The 19,627-nt window shown below is 37.0% G+C and overlaps 1 protein-coding gene across 20 annotated transcripts in view; it reads right to left on the bottom strand.

Moving 5' to 3' along the window:
* plekha7b (pleckstrin homology domain containing, family A member 7b) overlaps positions 1 to 19,627 on the bottom strand; it is a 94,306-nt gene that overhangs the window by 43,615 nt on the left and 31,064 nt on the right. For 17 of the 20 annotated variants that reach the window (XM_079866153.1, XM_079866141.1, XM_079866135.1 and 14 more), the window contains one exon: positions 7,343 to 7,426. In XM_079866153.1, coding sequence (XP_079722279.1) covers positions 7,343 to 7,426 — 84 coding nt within the window. Of the gene's footprint in view, positions 1 to 7,342; positions 7,427 to 12,669; positions 12,954 to 19,627 lie in introns of those variants that run through there. The other 3 variants (XM_079866145.1, XM_079866142.1, XM_079866144.1) reach the window with 3 other exon arrangements.

Genomic DNA, 19,627 nt, shown 5'->3' with positions numbered 1-19,627 from the left:
ACCTTTCAATACTGATCTATCTCCCTATCATACATATCAATTTATATTTGTATCTACATATCTACTTACCTATCAGTCTATCAGTGATCCATCCATCCATATTTATCCATCTACCATTCAAATTCAAATAGAATTTATTAATGATAGACATTTAGTCGCCCAGAGTGAAGATTTAGTCGCATATGCGAGTGATTTACTCGCATTGTAGAGGGTTGCTACATTACTACCTATCTAACAAATAATTTATTCCATCCATCCATTCACTTGTAAAGCACCAGAGGAAACATCAATGCAGCGTCATTACAATACTTCACACCTCCTAAAAGCTTACTTAAGTATTCATACGCTATATGTCTATATGTCATGCTGCTTCCCTTCTCCATCCATCAACATTACCTCCGCCACAGTCACAACAGGATTAATATGAAGTATAACAGTGCCCGATTTGGATGAGACAACCCATATTTAGCTAATCTGTTTGTGGGTGCTCTGTGGATGAGAGGATTGGAGGAATGCACAGCAGCTGAAGAATGCAGGGCATTTGCACAAGTCACATCACGGGCCACGGTCACTAAACAGTCTGAGTCAGTTTCACTGGAATTACAGTAGAGAAAGTGTAAACACTCAGGTATGTCATCTCAAAAGCAAGGCTGGTTAATTATGTCATTAATAATAAATGAGCAACCAAATGTTTGCAAAATGTCAGAGCCACGACTGCTGTAATACAAATGTCTTAATGCCAGCCTGCTCCCTTAAATTATTCGGCTCCATTTCACTTTCCTAAGAAGGACAACTAGTGTATATAAAAAGCTGCAGTGAGATTTATAACATTTTGGGCACGTCGGTAGAGAGAAGGGATGGGGGAGAGACTAGGGAGAAGGGGGGAATAGAGGACAGAAGAAAGGTGAAACAAATTGTCAAAGCTGCAGGCAACAAATAAAAAACTTCTCCCAAACACTGTCAGAGAAAAGGTGTCAGATTCAGAGACTGCAGGGAAAGGTATAACCTAGAGTGAAAGGTACCAATGAGCTCCACAGTTCAACCAAACATCTGTCACATTTCTAAATCTCCTTCAAGGAAATGACTAATCATTTTGGTACCCAGGGAGTTATTATTCATTGGGTACACAGTTGCCTCTTCCCATCACCATGCAAAATGTATTTGTTATTGTGTAAACAGTGTTTTTATCCCAGTGTATAAACTATGAACAAATTCTTGAGTCTCAAAGCCAGAAGGCACAGCCACATATAGAGTGCCTATAGTCTGTTTGATGTATATAGCACACAAAAATGCCAAACGCTGGCTGAAATAACCGAGTGTAATCTGATTGGCTGACTCAACAACTTCCAGGAGTAAGGGTGCATAGGGTTTTTTGAGACTGCTTGGAATCAAAGTTGTTTACAAGGTACCGGACTCCTCACATCTCCTTTGTTTTCCCTTCTTCTACTTTGGATTACACATTCTGTGTAAGCTCCAGCTCTGGTTTCAGCTTCATATTCAACTTACACCTCATCTGTGTTGCTGAGCAATGCCTGGCAGTAAAATCTCCAAATCTCTACAAGATAAAAGTTCACTTTGAGGAGCTTACCTGTACGCAACAACCAGATATTCATAATTAGAACTGCATATCTGTTTTGTTAAGTCATAAAAATACAAACAGAAAATGCTAGTAATGTAGGTCTTTATTGCTTTTCAGATGTAATACAAATATACAAATCATGTTCTGTTATTTCTAAAACGGCTCCTGAACAAAACCGGTTTTACTTGGTATCTTTCATTCTGGTCTGACTGTCTCTTCCTGTCCAATTGGACAACTCTTAGCTAGAATAAATAGTAAAAGCGCACCAGACAGTTAAAAGACTGGCTAAATATTACTAAGGCCTGAAGTAGGTGAAATAAAAACACTTCTACTGGTACTCAAGCATAGGATATAATAGGAGTCTATAAAATGTAGAAGACTCTCAGAGGCCTTTAGAGTGGTAACAAAAAGCTCTCTTAGTGACAGCCCTGCCTCTCAGGGACACTCCTTCAGAGAACCATCTGAAACTCACACCATCTCTGACATCTAATAGAAAGTGTGGACACATATAGTGAACACACACACACACTATATATAAATATATATATATATATATATATATATATATATATATATTATATATATATATATATATATATATATATATATATATATATATATATATATATATATATATATTTATATATTTATATTTATATATAGTGTGTGTGTGTGTGTGTTCACTATATATATATATATATATATATGTATATGTGTGTGTGTGTGTGTGTGTGTGTGTGTGTGTGTGTGTGTGTGTGTGTGTGTGTGTGTGTGTGTGTGTATGTATATATATATATATATATATATATATATGTATATGTATATATGTATATATATGTGTGTGTGTGTGTGTGTGTGTGTATATATATATATACATATATACATGTGTGTGTGTGTGTGTGTGAGTGAGTGTTCTATTATATATTATGTATCAGAATTCATAATTTTAATTTCTGTTGTTTACTATTATTTACTATATTTTTGTTTTTTTTTCACTATGTGCAAGCCTGCTTGTAAGCAAGTGTGTTGTTATAACCCGATAAACATGAAACAAAACAAAAATGATATTATACATATACAACAAACTTGAATCTGAGGTTGACAGTTTTTGTTGGTACCAAGCTACAAATACGAGTGCTGATAATGGAAAATAAACCAGCGAGAAAATGCATGATGCATGATGCATGATGAAATGCATGATGCAACTTAACATGGTCATCAAACCCCCCCAAAAATTGATTGTTCTGCTAAAACTCACCAAAGCAAGCAGATTTCCAAGCCGCATGTCAGGCTGACTCCACGCTTTTCGTGGGTGCTGGAGCTTTCGATAAAACACAATAACCCTGTCCAAGATCTGAAACATGCGCACACAGACATCCCCTCAACAAACCCATAAACAGCTTTTCTTCCTGAGGAATGTGAAGAGTTCCTGTAGTGTGAAAGAGTCAGGAGGTGTTTGTGGCCCGTGTACAACATCAAAACACCAGGAAGCTACAGCAGCATTGTCATGGAAAGTGCTGCGGACTGGAACAGCACTGCTGTCTTTCTCACTCTCATTTTTCACCTCACAAACTGGCTCCCGTCCAACATTTCTCAAGATTCTTTGCACCCTGGGACTTACTAGTATTTTATATAGGCTTTCATATTATTTACCTGCACTGTCTTTTGAATGGATGGGCACAGAGGGCCTGTATTTCATGCTGGAGAGATGAAGGCCAGCAAGAACTCAGGCAAAAAACCAACAAAAAAAAAGACCACATCTGCTCCCAAATGCTCAGAGCTCCACAGTGGCGGAGCTTCAGACCCACTAACCTGGTTAAGTTATATAATACATAGCATACAGCAGTATATAATAAGCTCCACATAATTTACACAATGATACAGCAGTTTTTGTTAGACTGCTACCAAAAGAACCATGAGTGACGGAATCACACACAGCAGTACATTGATGGGTACTAAGGTACTGAATGATGAACAAATTCAGAAATCATGGTATGTAACAGTACTTTTTGGTAGTGATCACATTATTCAAAAAAAAAAAAAAAAAAAAAAAAGTCAGATCAGTTATAGCAATCTGTAAACTGTTATGTACTCATCATTTAAAAATAAATTCAAACAGGATGATCAAGGGTCTTTTATTACCCTGAGGCTGTTAATTATTTATACAATGACTGGCTGACTGTGCAATATCCTGCTTAATGCAGAACTACCTACCAAATATATAAATAAAAGGACATGAATTATTCATTTGTTTAGATTATTGTATAATGTGATAAAGAGACATGGTCAATTAATAGTTTAAAAGCCATTAAACAAAATTATCAGCCAACAAAACTGATCATTATTAGCACCATTTTTGTTCAATAAGTCATTAACAAACACTACAAAAGGCTTAACTGACATTTAAAGATGAATATTTAAAATGAATATTTAAAATAAGAATCAAAGGTTCAAAAATGAAATTAACTTGTCATACAATGTACATTTACAAAATATTAATCTCCAACACTCGTTCACGCAACAACGTCTGCTTTCGCGACTACACAACACGCATGCGTAATGGTGCTCTCGTGAACGCACGTTGGAGATTAATATTTTTTAGTTAAATAAAGCGGTAAATTATGTTTTTTGCGCAAACAAAGCACTCAGGTCGATTCATAAATTTGAGGCTAAACATGGATTACTTTTATGATGTCTTTACTACTTTTTAGGGGCTTTAAAGTGGTAGTTGGTTAGGCTGTCAAGAGAGGGACAGAAAGCTTGCCATTTAAGTGAAATTACTGAACTTAAATATACAAGCTTGATAAAAATGATCATTCTAGAAGAAAATTTCAGATGGCATTTAGAGGCTTTTGCATCTGAACTCTTCATTTTTTGGCTGAACTTATCTTTTAACTGAGGATCTGTTAAGCATTATATAATGTACTAATCATGTTCGTTAATTATGTCAATAAAAGTGTAGTGCAGTTTGGTCATTAAAGGAATGAATAATGCATACAAAAAAAGCAGTCAGCCTTTGTGGCAGACAATGCACCATGCTTTAGTGTTGTCGAGATATGCACTGTGCTCAGATTAGCCATTCAGATCAATAGTACTGCACTACCAGGGGATCAGAACACTTCTATCACTGCACACATTTCCACTGAAATCCCCACCAATGGGATCGCAGCACACATTTTAGCCCTTCACCGAGGAGGGGTGGGAGTATGCAGCGCTATTAAGGGCACACAGATGAACTGAAATATCAGCATACTACATATTTGGATAAAAGATTTTGATATGTCTCCTGACATATTTCACAAGGCTTTTCCCACAGATCAGCATTTATCACAGCTGTTAGGGTGAGGTTAGTTTCCACTGCTAGATTCCTAAAGGAAAAGGCTGGGTTGATGGGGAGAGAGGACCAAATGAGGCCGGACTCGTGCTTAAAATAGCTCTTATGAGCAGCCAGGAGTGGCAAGTATTCCAGTTATGTCCTGTAACTTCACTATCTCTCACTTCTACAAACCACAGGCATGCTAGAGCTGACACAACATTAAAAGTCTCACCGCCTTATCGACACAGCTGCAAGTGACAAACTTCCTCTCTTACTCTTTAACACATTTGGCCATGATCTTTATCTCTTGGGCACTCAAACAAGAGGTTTGTAATCTGGTAAACTAATAACTAGTCAAGTGACTCTTCTGGCTTTTCCCGATGGTGGTTAATCGGAGTCTGAACCTGGCACAGGTCCTGCACACACCGTGCCCCTAATGAGAAGCATCAATCAACCTTGGCAGCAACATTTACTTACCTGTCATCTGCATGAGAAATTGTCTTGACGGCTGTGTGCGATATTCCTACGAGAGCCCAACATTCTGAATCCATGAGCCCACCTCTATATGGAGCACAATTGAGTGATAACAGGGAAATTGAGGCAGGCGGCTGAACTTCGTAACAGTTTTCACCTGGGTTTGTTTCAGCAGGCAGCAGAACACTTAAAATAAACAGCAAACCCTTAGCCCGTTCTTTCCTTGTGCGTTAGTGAGTAACAAAATGAGATCTGTCTCAGCGGGGCATGTAAATCTGAGCTCTCTTAACCCTCACGACACTGATGAGGAAGAAATCCCAGCTCAGCTTACTGACATATGGGAAGACATAGAAATTAATGGAGAGGAGGAGGAGAGGAACAGGTGCAGTGGTGCACATTTTAATGGAATAGTAAAGAAAATGAGCAATTCTTAATACTATTGTACGATGACTAAGTATAATTGTTGATAATGACTAAATCAACAACACTTAACACAAGCCTTATTCTTATTGATTTCATTAACATTCCCCTGGTTCTCAGTTCATTGTGAGTTGGACATTAAAGTATTTGTGGTTCAGTGAGTAAGTCAAGAAGAATCACTCTGAATGAGTCACTTGATTGATTTAAACCGGTAACTAAGGCTGCATCCGAAATTGCATGATCTCTGGATACGTTCACTTTTTGAATCAGTACTTCCTTCATGGCTATATAGTATGAATGTAATCTGGAAGTACTACATTCGTAATGTTGTCATTGTCACATGACCTACCAGCATTAGTTGTGTCGCTTTAATGCCATTCACAAATCCTCTCCTGTGGCCTCATAGGATCGTTACGGTAGTTGTCCATTGGATGCACACTTCACAATCTCGCCATCCGGGTACTTTTCGCTAATAGACATGTATTCATAGATGCCTCATTAGTGGCCACCATGAGCAGCTATACGTAAGACATCTGCCATATTGGAACGGTCAAAGCCGGTCCGTAAGCACTTGAAAGCAAGTTGACTGACTGTGTCTGCAAGCAAATTTATTCACATGTATCTATATCTGCAATAGACTGCAGCAGATTATTTTCATAGGATTTAGTTTCTCCACGTGCTAACTTTGGTTAAAGCTCTTAGAAATATTACTCTGGAGCAGTCAAATGAGGTCTGCATATAGATATCCATGTTTTTACCTACTGTACCATTTTATGAAAACTGTGAATTCGGACATACTACTCTTTTCACATACCGTTTCTGACCTACTATATATTATGGAAATATGCATTTTCGGATGCAGCCTATGTCTGAAACCAATTTGTAAGACTACTGATCGATTGATTAAAATAATCTGTTCATAACAGTCATTTGTTTACAATTCAGACAACACTAGTCCTGTGTTTTACCTTCGAGAAGAACAACAAAAAACATGTTGTCTACTTACTGTACAGTACGTCTTTATTGTCTTTGTATGACTCCCAATCTTTCTCTGTCATAACAAGCAATTCAATCTGAAAACTTTTTTTCCCCCAAGGAATTTAGTTGGAAATACCAAAATGCAGTTCACTAATTTCTTATTATTTTGTGTAGGTAGAGTTTCAAATGATCTTCCTCAACACTGTATGTCCCTGCTTTGCACAGATTACCGGATTCTCTTTAAATTAAATTCAGTAATGCAGCTCCAAGCTAGAAAATGCAACACCAGCAATAGTCATCATTACCATTATCTCTGGACATTTCCAGCTGATTTGCAGATTCCAGCACAGGCATATGATATCAGTGGCTCATGGATCATTACTATACATCCCATTACTCACGCATCTGTTAAAGAACAATTCAAAACTCTTGCAGCTATTCATTTAACCATTTAGATCTTCTTAAACATGGTTAAACATACAAACAACCTGCATTGAAAACATGCCCTCAGAGAAAACAGGGAGTGTGCTTCCTAAAGTACATGTCATGCAAATAAAAGGAAGAGAAGCACTCACTGGTCCTGTAAAAGGAAGTCAGTGTTTTCTGAGGAGATATGTCCCGTCACAGGATGCCTGAACGTGGTCGTCCTCTGGTTGTGGCTGCATTAGAGAAAAAGAAAAAGTCAGGAGATGAGGGAAATGGTGGGGAAATGACAAGAGAATTAAAACAAAATGAGCAATTCAATATTAATCATGTTTAATTTGGCACTTCCCCCCCCTGCTGTGGGTACTGTAGCCGTAAGAGCAACATTCTACAGGAATACACCAAGTTTGAGGAATTCTGATGACTTTCCCGCAAGAGTGCAGAATGTGTGGCACTGGCAGCGCTGAAGTCTGGCCAAGCCCACTCATATTATTTAACACAAAGTGTGGTGCTAAGCACAAACTTCTGCAGAAACTATTGATTTCAATTACACAGGGCCATTCACTGTTTTAACTAGAGCATTAAAACATCTCACTGTCATCAGGTGTAATAAGACAGAGACAGGGGGGCTTCTAAGGGTGAAAGCACTGTGAAATAACACACATAATATGCCTGCTGTCATCGATTCAGTTATTCATTTTTACTTCATGCCGTTTCTTTGGCTGGAAGAGAGGGAGTGGTAATTTGATGACTAAGGAGACACCCCCCAGTGAGTTAATGTGCTCCTATATGAGGATAATTCAAGTCACTTATCTGCCTATCATCATATCCATTATGTTTAAAAAAGCTATATTAAGTCACATTGCCTCGGTGACTCACTGTGGACTCAAGGCTTATATATGCAGTTAAAAGAACAGGCATAGTCATGCTTCAGGTGTGCTAGTAATCATCAAGCCAAGTGAAGATGTCCTTCACGCAACACAGAGGTTTGAACAGATGTTAGCACAGTTCTCTTTAAACGCTGTTCCCTTTTGCCTCTCTATAGAAAAGTAAATGAATAGTAAGTCTAGGCAGTAAATAAACATACAGTAAAAAGACACAAACAAGTATTTTAACATTTCAGCATGAAAGTTTGACATTAATAACATTTCAGAACTATGGTGGAGAGCAAGATTTTCCAGTGAATTATGACAAGTCTGTTCCTGACACAAATATCATCCAGCTTCAGAAGACAATATAAGGTTTGAGTTTCATGGAAACGTGTTGTTATTATAACTAAAACTATTTAATTGTTTTTTGTTAATTGAAACAAAACCTATACAAAATAAAATATAAATATTAGATGGAAAATGTACTAAAGTACTAAAATGACTAAAACTGAAACAAATAGAAATATTTAAAAAACAGTTACACTATTTGGTAACACTTTATTTTACAGTATCCTTGTTACAGTAATAACTATAAATTATGCATAATTACATGCAACTAACCCTACAACAAACCTAATCAAAAGTAAAGTAGTTAATTAATATTACTCAGTGCTTAAATGTATAATTACATGGTAACAAGGACACCTTAAAATAGTGGGTTACAGATGTCCTTGTTACCATGTAATTATACATTTAAGCACTGAGTAGTATTAATTAACTACATGTACTTACTATAGGGTTATAGTTAGGATTAGGTTTGTTGTATGGTTAGTTGCATGTAATTATGCATAATTTATAGTTATTACTGTAGTAACAACATGTAACGTGTAACAAGGACACTGTAACAAAGTGTAACCAAAAAAAAAACATGACAAGAACATAATATTACTATGGTCTTATCCACCATCAGTGTACAAGGTGATTTTCAGTCCAGGGCAGCAACAGCACTAATTACTCTAGTTAGAAGATATTTAAATACAAGGCAAGCTACACTGAATAGAACATAACTTATTTTTTCTCTAAGCACTTAGTTGACTGGAAGAGTAGAGAGAGGAAAGAAAATGATATGAGCTGGACTCGAACCTATACTGCCTGCATGAGCAGCATATGCTGGCTCTGAATGCTCTAACCGCTGCACAAGAAATGAACAGCAAGAGATCTATGTCAGCATTCCAAATATAGCCCCTTATTAGCCTTCCTAAACTTATGGTGGTGGCACGTTCACCATGACCAATAAACTCAGGCATGCTTCTTTCACAGTACACTGTCAAATTTAACAGGCTGTGAAAAACACTTCTCAGCCTCGGCTGAACATGTCATCATACACCCCCAGTGACACAACACTGTCAAGTTCATTCTTTAGTGAACAATCATACCACAGGAATCCGAGATACAACTGTCCTCAAAAGATAGTTCTGCTGAATGCAAACATACGTCTCCAAACACTACAAGCTTTTATCTCTAATTGAACATTTAGTGCATCAGCAAACTCTGCTGCATAAAAGCTTTTCAGTGGTTGCATCAAAGAACGCTTGACATTAAAGCATGTACTACAAAGCCTTCACTACAACAATGGTCTTATATGTCTTGTTGCAGCTCGATTCAGTTCCTGAATAAACATGATCCTGAAGTCAATCCTGCTACCTCATCTGTGAAATTAATTTATGTAATGATCAATATCACCACAAGAAAACCCAAATAAAAACTGAAATGCAAGAAAAATATGCAATGGAAAACCATAGTAACACTATGAAATTCAACAACACATCAATAAAACCTATATAAAAAACATAAATATAACAAATAATGTTTGCTAAAGCACAGGAACCAACGGAAGTGCTCCTAAAACGCTGTGTCCCCGGTTTTCCAGTAAGCTTGGTCCGTCCATCATTGTAATGTAAGTTAAAAGACCCTCCTCTGAAAGGTTCTTCATCATTACAGGGCTTTCAGCCCTTTCTTGGGCAGGCCGACTGCAACCAGGCCTTTCTTTTTTATGTATGCCATCCACATCTGAGGGGAGTCAGCCACAGGCCTGCCATTAGACTCCATCAAATTACATTTGGCATTTCTAAGAGACTTTAGGCACCTATGGAGTCAATGCGAGTCAGGTATAAGAAGCTGAATAGAGCATTTTGATGGATTAAAAGCTGGATTTGATTTCACAAAGTGATTTTAAACCACAATCATTGTAGGATGCATTACTAAAATAACAATGGAAAAAAGGAAGGCAACACTGACATTACTTACCAAAAAAAAAAAAAAAAAATACAACTCCTGTGACCCCATAATATAGTTATTTTTTTATTATTGTGTTAAGCATAAACAGTCTGTTGACATCATTGTATAAAAACTCTTCACAATGTGACAATTAACTGCGATAAGTTAGGACATTTTATTTTTAGACCACCAAACAGAACAGTTGATTATCTGAGAAGCAGCTCTTTAGGTCACATACAGTAAAAGAGACCAGAAGTGAAACCTGTAAAAAAACGATGATGCACGCAAGATTACTATACCTCTCTCAGTCGTCATCAGCCTGTCAGGCACAGATTGGTGCACCTTCCTGTAATGGGCTACAAAAACACAAGCACATTTCCTGATTCCCACTTGCCCTAGCCTTTTTCCAAAATCATCATGCACTTTGCTAAACTGCATTGGCCCTATACAATAGTTTTGCTATTTTCCACAGTTAATTAGGAATCTGCATTCTTTAGAGCTTTGTTCTCATCATATTACTTCCGAACTACTTGCCACGGAATTCCCTGCATTAGCATTGAGGATAAACAGAATAGCAAACAGTAGCGCTGTTTGTTTAGTCATAATGCAGGTTTGAGGGAAAGCAGTGACATTATGAATGATGATCATGAATAATCTCTCATTGTGTTAGACTGCTACTTCGCCATTTTTTCTTGTCATCACCCTTTATAAATTTAATTTATGTCACATGACAATATTGTTTTTTTGTTTTGGTTTTGTTTTTCAATAAAAAAAAAGAATATTAATGTTTCTAAAAAAAATTAAATAAAAACCAAAATGTGACAATATTTAGAATTTTATTTTATTATTATCATTTAATTTTTTTACATAAACAACATACCTTTTGGGAATGTAAATTGTTAATGTTTTGCCCACTGGTTCAATTTACCGCTTGACATGACAGAGCTGATCACTAATGTAAAGAGATGAAGTATGTAAAGTATACCCAATCAGTTTGACATTTTGTTAAACAAACCATTAGATTATTGGGTAAAATCATTCATAACAGCTTTGCTACTAAGACAAACAACATGTAACGTATATTACATCCAGCTATACAGACACCACAAGCATGCTGACAGTCAAATGCAAGAAGTTGTGTAGTGGTGGAGTCGGGCCTGTTTAAATTCAGTAGATTAAAGTCCACATAGAGAAGTATTACCACAACTCTCAACTCCCCTTGCAGTATGACAGCTTTTACACGTGGGATGAACATATCATTTGGCATCTCACAAGAGCAGAACAGGCAATTGTGAAACCAAAAGCCATGTTTATATAGAGAAAGAAGAACACATTATTTAACAAAACTGCTGATAGTAGTAGTATAGATACACAAAAGATATTGATTTCTCCTAGTCTCAGCAATTCAAGTCCTAATGCAGTACTAAAACTCAGTATCTCTATCAAGAACTTATATGGTAATCTGTATTTTAAAAGACGATCTGAAATCATTATCTGTTGTTTAAAATGTTGCAATTGTTTATACATTCTTCTGGTTTTATGGTCTTAAAACTTTTCAAAATAAATGTTCTTCATTGGCATATGGTCCCATGGAGAAGCTTTAACATCCATGATGGAACCTTTCTATTGCACAAAAGATTCTTAATAGTTTATTATTAAAATGGTTATTTTAGAAACAGTTTATTGAAGAGTCTTTGGTGAATGGTTCTTCTAAAAATCCCCTTTTGGTGTTTATGTAAATGATGTATTTCTACAATGGTCACCTCAACGCCACATGAAGACACACTATAATACACATTTTCAATGCCAAATCAAGATAGCATTATCACAAAGCACTATCAAGGGAGCTTTGTAATGAATGTGTTTTCTCTGCCTGATTAACCACATTTTACTCCCCACCCAACTTAAAAATAGCAATAACAAAAAATAACAGAGCAAAGTAGTATTTAACCATTTAACAAAGTTTTAACTATATGCTTTCATGGCACAGTCTATTTTCTCAGCTTTAAAATTTTCACTACGCAGGCTGCATAGTTATTAAATTGTTTCAATAAGATTTACATTTTGTCCTTGCAGATATTCAGTATAACGAGCTGTACCAAGTTCACAATGAACAACATGCTCAGAGGTAAATCTTTATCAAAATTAAGACCTCTTAGCATCAGAGTTCAAGCAGCAGCACCATGGCATTCCCACCGATACTTCAGGACTTCAGCTGTACTATACTAGGGGAACAAACACTTTTTAACACTATTTAAACACAAAGTTCCGGATGTTCTCATTCAACCTCGTTTTCAACTCTTTCTTTATGTGGTGCCCTAAAGTTGTCTCACCTGCCAGAGTGCAGTAGATTATCTACTTCCTCCTGGGCTCATTCCCCCAGTCGGGTTTGTCCCCCGAAACGGTGACAGGATGAGAGAAGAGCTCTGATGGGAAAGTTGAAATCCTGCTGAAGTGAAGCAGCCAAAGCTCTCCAATCTACACAAGTTCTCCTGAGAACAGCCTGCCAGAAGTTTCACTCACCACAAAGTATTTGACGGCCGTTCAGAGATCAAACTCTTTCATGACCAGAACCGAGCTCAGCCACACAGCTTATCAGATATACCTTCTTTTCTCTAACTTTCCCTCCCTCTTTCTCTCTCTCAAACTCCCACCCTCTTGGTCTCTTGCCAAACTACAGCCCAACTGGGAGGTGTTTCAGTGACAAAATAAATATTTCCCTATCTGAGCTTCGTAACACATAACCAACCCGGCTTTATCGCACTAGTCTGTTGCCCTGCCAGAAAGCATCTCTTGTTTCTATTTTACTGCCAGGTTTTCTTGGCAAAAGCATACAGCTAAATTTTTATTGTTTTGAGTTTCCTGTGAAACTAACAATTGGAGAGGAAAACTTTGATAATTTGACAACATCACTGCAAAAATGTAATTTTACTTTCAATTTTACCATATATGACGACAGCCTGCAGAGAAATGCGTTTCCCCTCCGTTAACCAAAACCTTGTTCTGAGTCAAGGCACACACCACTGCACCTGCATCAGATTCTCTCCAACAGCATGTTTGCAACATTTCAACCTACTGGCTAGACTGTGGGCTGTAAATACTAGTAGGTTAGCTCACAAGAGATAAAACATGAGGTATGCAGACCAGGAAAGTAGGTGTTATTTGCACAGCTCTAAAGCAAATATTGAATCAGATGCAAAAAAAATTCAGCTCAATAGAACAATGGACATAAGGCCACAAGGTTTAAAATGCACTTGGATGTGAAACTATAATGCGTTTGTTTTGATATGTATACTTGTACAGTACAATGATTTGATTTAAAAAAAAAAATTGGTCAACAAGAGCACTGAATAAAACAAAACCTGAGTCAGCAGCAATAATAAACACTTAGGCTACGCAACTTTGTACAAAACGCATCACGTCAAGCATGCATTTCACAAAGATGTAAACTCAACACTATAATAATCTATAGCTTTATGAACATTATACATCTTAGTTGAGAGGAGAGACTGAGGAAGAAAGGAACTGTAACTGTAAGAGGAAAGTGCTGTGGGATTTGGTTACTCAGCCTTGCAGTGAATTACTTTAACTGAGCCATTTTTCAAAAGACAAATTGTCCAATTGTAAGTCATTTTTTTTTAACAGGCCGGTTTCACTGGATGATTTTAAAGGTTTTATATAATGTATTCAAAAAGCTATTTTACAGAGTTCTGGATAGGTCCTATTACTCAAAAAAAAATATATTATTCTCCATATTAAGGGCTATGGAGGAGTTACAAATATATAAAAGAGTTGTCAATCAAATAAAAATGTAAAATGCATATAATTGGTTCAAATGAAGATAATTTTGAATTTTGAATATTTGCTAAGATTTTAATAATCACACTAAATTAACATGTAATTAACATGTATAATACTTCATTTACCAAAAAAAAAATATATATATTTTTTTTACAATAAGTAAAAACTATTCAAATTCATGAGTTCAATTCCCAGGGAGTGCATGTGGCTTGAGTACAAAAGTAAGTTTCTTTGGATAAAGGCATGTGCCAAATTCATGAATGTAAACATTAAACCAGCCGTAATATATCCGCATGATAAAACAAACTTCTCTCTTCAAAATTGTTGACCCTATTCTGAGTCTAACCAGCAACAGTGACTGCTCTTTTCCTGTTGGTGGCATCGAGCACCTCTCTCTGAACACACTGACCATCCTTTCGGTAACGGCCCCTAATCTGCTGCTGAGTGACATCATGATCCCGGCCCCTCAAGAGTGAGGCCGCATCCCTCCTAAAAAAAAGGTACAAAAAAAGCAATCCTGCCATTCTGGCTACCTCAAGCTTCCTTGATACAAAGGACAGTTTTCCAATATAAGGACATAAAGCACATAAAAGACCTCACATGTCCAAACAAGTCTCAGACTTTAAAGAACATTGAGAGCTCAACATGTTCATTAAACAACACATTTCAAAGGATAGCCCCCCAAAACTGAAGAGCACCCCAGCAGAAAGCTAATTAGAGCGAAGTAAAAGGACAAGGGTCCCGGAACAACGAATGGGAGGTTTAGTTGAACACAAACACAAATGTCGTTCGCTCCGCCTGGTTGCTCACAGGCTCAGCTGCAGTACCCAGTCCACCGAGCAGCATGACGGACTGATGATGATGTGTCAAGCAAGCAGTGAGTGTAAAGAGAGACTTAAAAGAGAACCAATGCTAAGTGAGACATACAGTAATTACCAAAATGATTAGGTCAATTTCCTACACAAACAAACAGTTAAAGCAATAACAACTACCCCATCACGACTCATAAAATATCCAACCTCTGATTACACAGAAAATAAACCCCACATGTTTTTGATGTAACCCATTTAATTTCAGACAAAACTGATTAAAATGAAAATCTGATCCGGTGCTTTGCTCGCTAACAGAGCATTACCATGACAACATTTGCTCAGATGAACTCCTTTGGATTTCAAAGCCCCCAGAAAAGCGCGTTCCAGAGCGCCTGGAGGCGAAACTCTGGAAAAATCTTCAAAGTTTGAGAACAGCTAACAAAACAAAAGTTGAAGAAGCTGAACCCTTGGCCTTGAAACGGTTTACATCCTCGTTTATGAGATGGAGCTTCCTATGGTCAGCACTTCTGTTGGGTCTTTTAATAGCCTAATATTAACAAGCCCATCAAACGGCTTGTCATTAGTCGGCAAAAAAAGTCTTAGTTAAATAACTACTGATCAACAAAGCATTATACACACCCCCTTTGTCCATATACCGAGATCTTCACAATGGCCTGAGGGAAAAGATGCGCCCATAAGAATGTGGCAGCATCAGCACTTCCATCACTTCACTGGCACAAAATTAGCCTGCTGATAAATATTTATAAAGAACAATTTCGCAGCAATTTATCACAGAAATCGCTGTTTTACAGCCACCCGGACAGTCACAATGAAATGACTTTCAAAGGCACTTAGAAGATCAATAGCGACAGCAATTTGTGTTGGAGGCTTGGGGTGGGAAAAAAAAAGTTGTTACCTGAAATAATCAGAAGGAAATAATTAGTGAAACACACCCAAACCTGCTACAGGAACAGTGACCTGTGCCGGGTTCAAACTCTATAGCAACCCCAACAACATGCCTCGCGAGTTCATCTCAGCTCCGCACAGCCTCTCAACATTGATTCGGTTTAGCTGACTGCTCACGTCTAGCAGAGGCATCAGTTTACTTTCATGGGCTTTGCTAACACATATGGCAAGATGGGTCCTAATGACAGGAGAGACAGAATGACATGGACATGAGTGGTTTTGATAAGTAATTCTGAGCTAAACAAATGTCAGACAGGGGGAAAACAAATGAAATCACAAACCATAAAGTTTGCACGTCAACCAACACATATAAACCGACAGATGCCATGTCTAGGTTTAGTACCTCAACATCTGCAGTAATAGCTGCAGGATAGATATGATGCCCTGAGACTGCAGCAGAGCAGCAGCACATCCGGATATCTTCATCTTAATTCAGTTAAGTCAACATTTACATTCTAAATACATAGAAAAGAAACTTACAATAAATCAAATAACAGAATACCACTGAAATGTCATTATAGTGGTGACTATTCAAAATCATAAACTGTTCCAAGCATTGTAATAACAAACTTGTTTTTGGAATCAGGGCAGAACATGAGATGCATAAGTTTATGATACTGTGTTTATGTTCCTTCCTTTGGGACCGCAATTAATCATGGTTGATAATGCACACAACATTTTTTGACATGATTTTCATGACTTGTTACTTATTGCATGATGTGCATACTAAACTATTAAAGTCAGCTCTTTTACTTCAAAATGTAATGTTTAAAGTGTAACTTCACCGATTTTCTACTCGCTTTGAATTGTTACAATATCGGTAGAATATGATAATGCACAATGTTTACTCTTTCTCTGTGTTACCTGACTTCAGCATTTTTGTATACCGCCCACAGACAGTCAGATCGACCGAGGGTTATTAACAAAACAGTTATTGTAAGGTATAGGTTTATCACAGAAAATTGTATCGTACTTTGTTTTCTCTTTAAACAGCATTATGGAAAAATGGCAACAGCTTTCTTACCTGTATGCGACTGAAGTTTTGACGAAACGGCAGTTTCTTTGACTACAAACACAATGTTCGCAATGTTCTCTCCATATTTACGATTCTTTGCAGCCTTTATCCACTGCCTACAACGCTCTGGATCCTTCACTGGAAACCAAAAGTAACTCACTCTAAACGTTCATTCTTTGAATTCTTGCTCCCAGGAACAATACAAGTCGACTCCAATATGACTAAAAGCATGCTAAGAAGTATTTCCTACTAAAGAAAGGCGCTATTTGACTATGGTCAGCTGTATCCATAGTGGCCAGTGCATGGCCTTGGAAGGCAACATGCCCAGTGCATTATGGGTGTTGAAGTTTTTCTGGTTTCTCTAGCCAGATAGCACCAAGTAATGTTTTTTTTTTTTTTTTTTTTTTAAATCACCTTTCTACTGCAAAGGCAGCCAAGCTTTAATGAAAGCTCACTTTGCCAGCAATGATGTACTTTTTTAATTCAATGTGTTACTTGCAGATTTTTTTTAATTATTTATGAAATTTACTAGCAATTTCTGAGTGATAATCATTTCTATGCCCAAAATGTTTTCAGTGTACCATACACACACATATATTTATATAAAAGTGTTAACGTAAGGACAATCTTCTTTACAACTGCATTCTCTGGGCTAGAATAAGGTGTTCAGTCTTGATGGTGTGCTGTTTTAGGTTTGGAATTGAGAGATTGCAGTAATCTGACGAAGCTAACCAGTAATGACAAACTGACTGGGCCGCAGATTTGTCGCAGTAATTGTCGCATGTGGTCTGTAGTCTTAGACAGCCCCAGGCACCACATCACCACGGCCATCCAAATGAGGCTGTCATAAAGCGAAATTAGAAACACTGATACTGATTATATTGCTGCAGATTAAATACACGGGAGCTGTGAAAAAAAAAAATGGGAAAAGTATCAAATTCTATTAAAACACAATCACCCAGGTTATTTTATTTTTTGTAAATAGGACTGTTCCTACTAAGATTTAAAGCCCCGTGTTTTGCACTAGCCCGAGAGCACAAACTATTATTATATTTTCTTTCGAAAGCCAGGTAATCAACAGCAATGAGATCCACTTAATAAACATGGATCAGGAATACACACAGGAATAAGGCACAAACAAAAGATAAAAGGAGGCACTTGTTTCTCTTAAAATGTCTGGAAATCCTAACCTATTGGTGTGGGACAAAATACCTAGAAAAGTCACACTGGATGAAGTCATCATTGAGACAATCAGCCAAATTATACACACAGCACTACACTACCTCCTGTTTTAATTGGACTAAAGTGACTGCAAATTAAAAAGTAATACAAGACCAAATATGCACTAACCAAGTATGCCTTTCCTTGTCTTTTCCACCATTATAGTTCCTTATTAGATGTGGGTTTCATGTTATCAGATATTTATGTAAAACACTGAGCATTTGACTGCCTCCATATTCTTAGGATCTGTGATCTTGGGAGTGACCTGACCTGCAGTGACCTAAGAAAATGTTAACCTGAGATTTAACTTGAGATGCAATACCTTCTTTCTGACTGTCAGAGGGAAAATGAGACAACGATATGAGACAATACATTGTCAGCAGGGTGCTGCAGAGGGAAATATTGCTGTGACAGTTGTTCTTTGGGCATAAACACGTTCCCGTGGACTCCACACAGTCAAAATCAGAACGGCCCTGTAATATCTGCAGCAAGGACAAACTCTGCAGGATCATACTGTCATACAGGAAATACACATTCCTCTCAGGCCACACTCTTCCTAATAAGAGCTGTCAACTGCCCATCCAGAGAGCACACAGAGAATGCTAATGGTGTACCCTAAATTCAACAACTCAAAATTCATAACAGATTTCCATTTTTAAGACCATTTTGTAGGTCATAAAACATAAATAGATAACGTTCCAAAGTTTGGGGTCATTAATATTATTTTTCTTAAGAAATTAATACTTTTATATTTAGCAAGGATGCATTAAATTGATTAAAAGTGACATGTATGCAACACAAACGCAAAGCAAAGACATGTATGTATAATGTTGATTTTGATACAAATGCTGTTTTGAACTTTCTATTAAAAAAATCCAGAAAACGTATCTTGATTTCCCAAAAAATATTAAGCAGCACAACATTAATAAGACATGTTTCTTAAGCACACATTCAAAAGTCACACATTTAAAAAAAAAGAAATCCCGTATCAGAAAAAAAAGCATCAAGATGCACTGATAATCATTTTATCATCACATCCCTAGAGATTCACACCCCATATATAAATAAATATTATATATTATATATATATTATATATATATATATATATATATATATATATATACATATACACACACACAGAAAACATTCTTAACTCGCTGAAAGCGGAAAAAAAAAAAATTTAAGGAGATTTTCAACTATTTCAAAGGCTACCTCTAGGGAAAATTGAAGTTGAAGTCAAAGCCAAATCAAAGAAAAGTAACCCAAGGACAAAATCAAAGATGCCTAAAGCAGCACAGGAAGAATATATTCCTCCTGTCATTCCTTAGGACAGATGAAGGCACTAAATTATCTGCGTTTCTGTAGCTTCAGACATCTCGTAATCTTACAAGAGCTTTGCTTCCGACAAGTCCTCTGAGCAGTTTTCAGCTCATCTCTTTAGATTAGAAATGTTCAGGCTTGTGCTATTCTCAGGA

The sequence above is a fragment of the Squalius cephalus genome (assembly GCF_949319135.1).
Source record: "Squalius cephalus genome assembly, chromosome: 3".
Taxonomy (NCBI): Eukaryota; Metazoa; Chordata; class Actinopteri; order Cypriniformes; family Leuciscidae; genus Squalius; species Squalius cephalus.
This window is presented reverse-complemented; position numbering and strand designations above follow the sequence as displayed.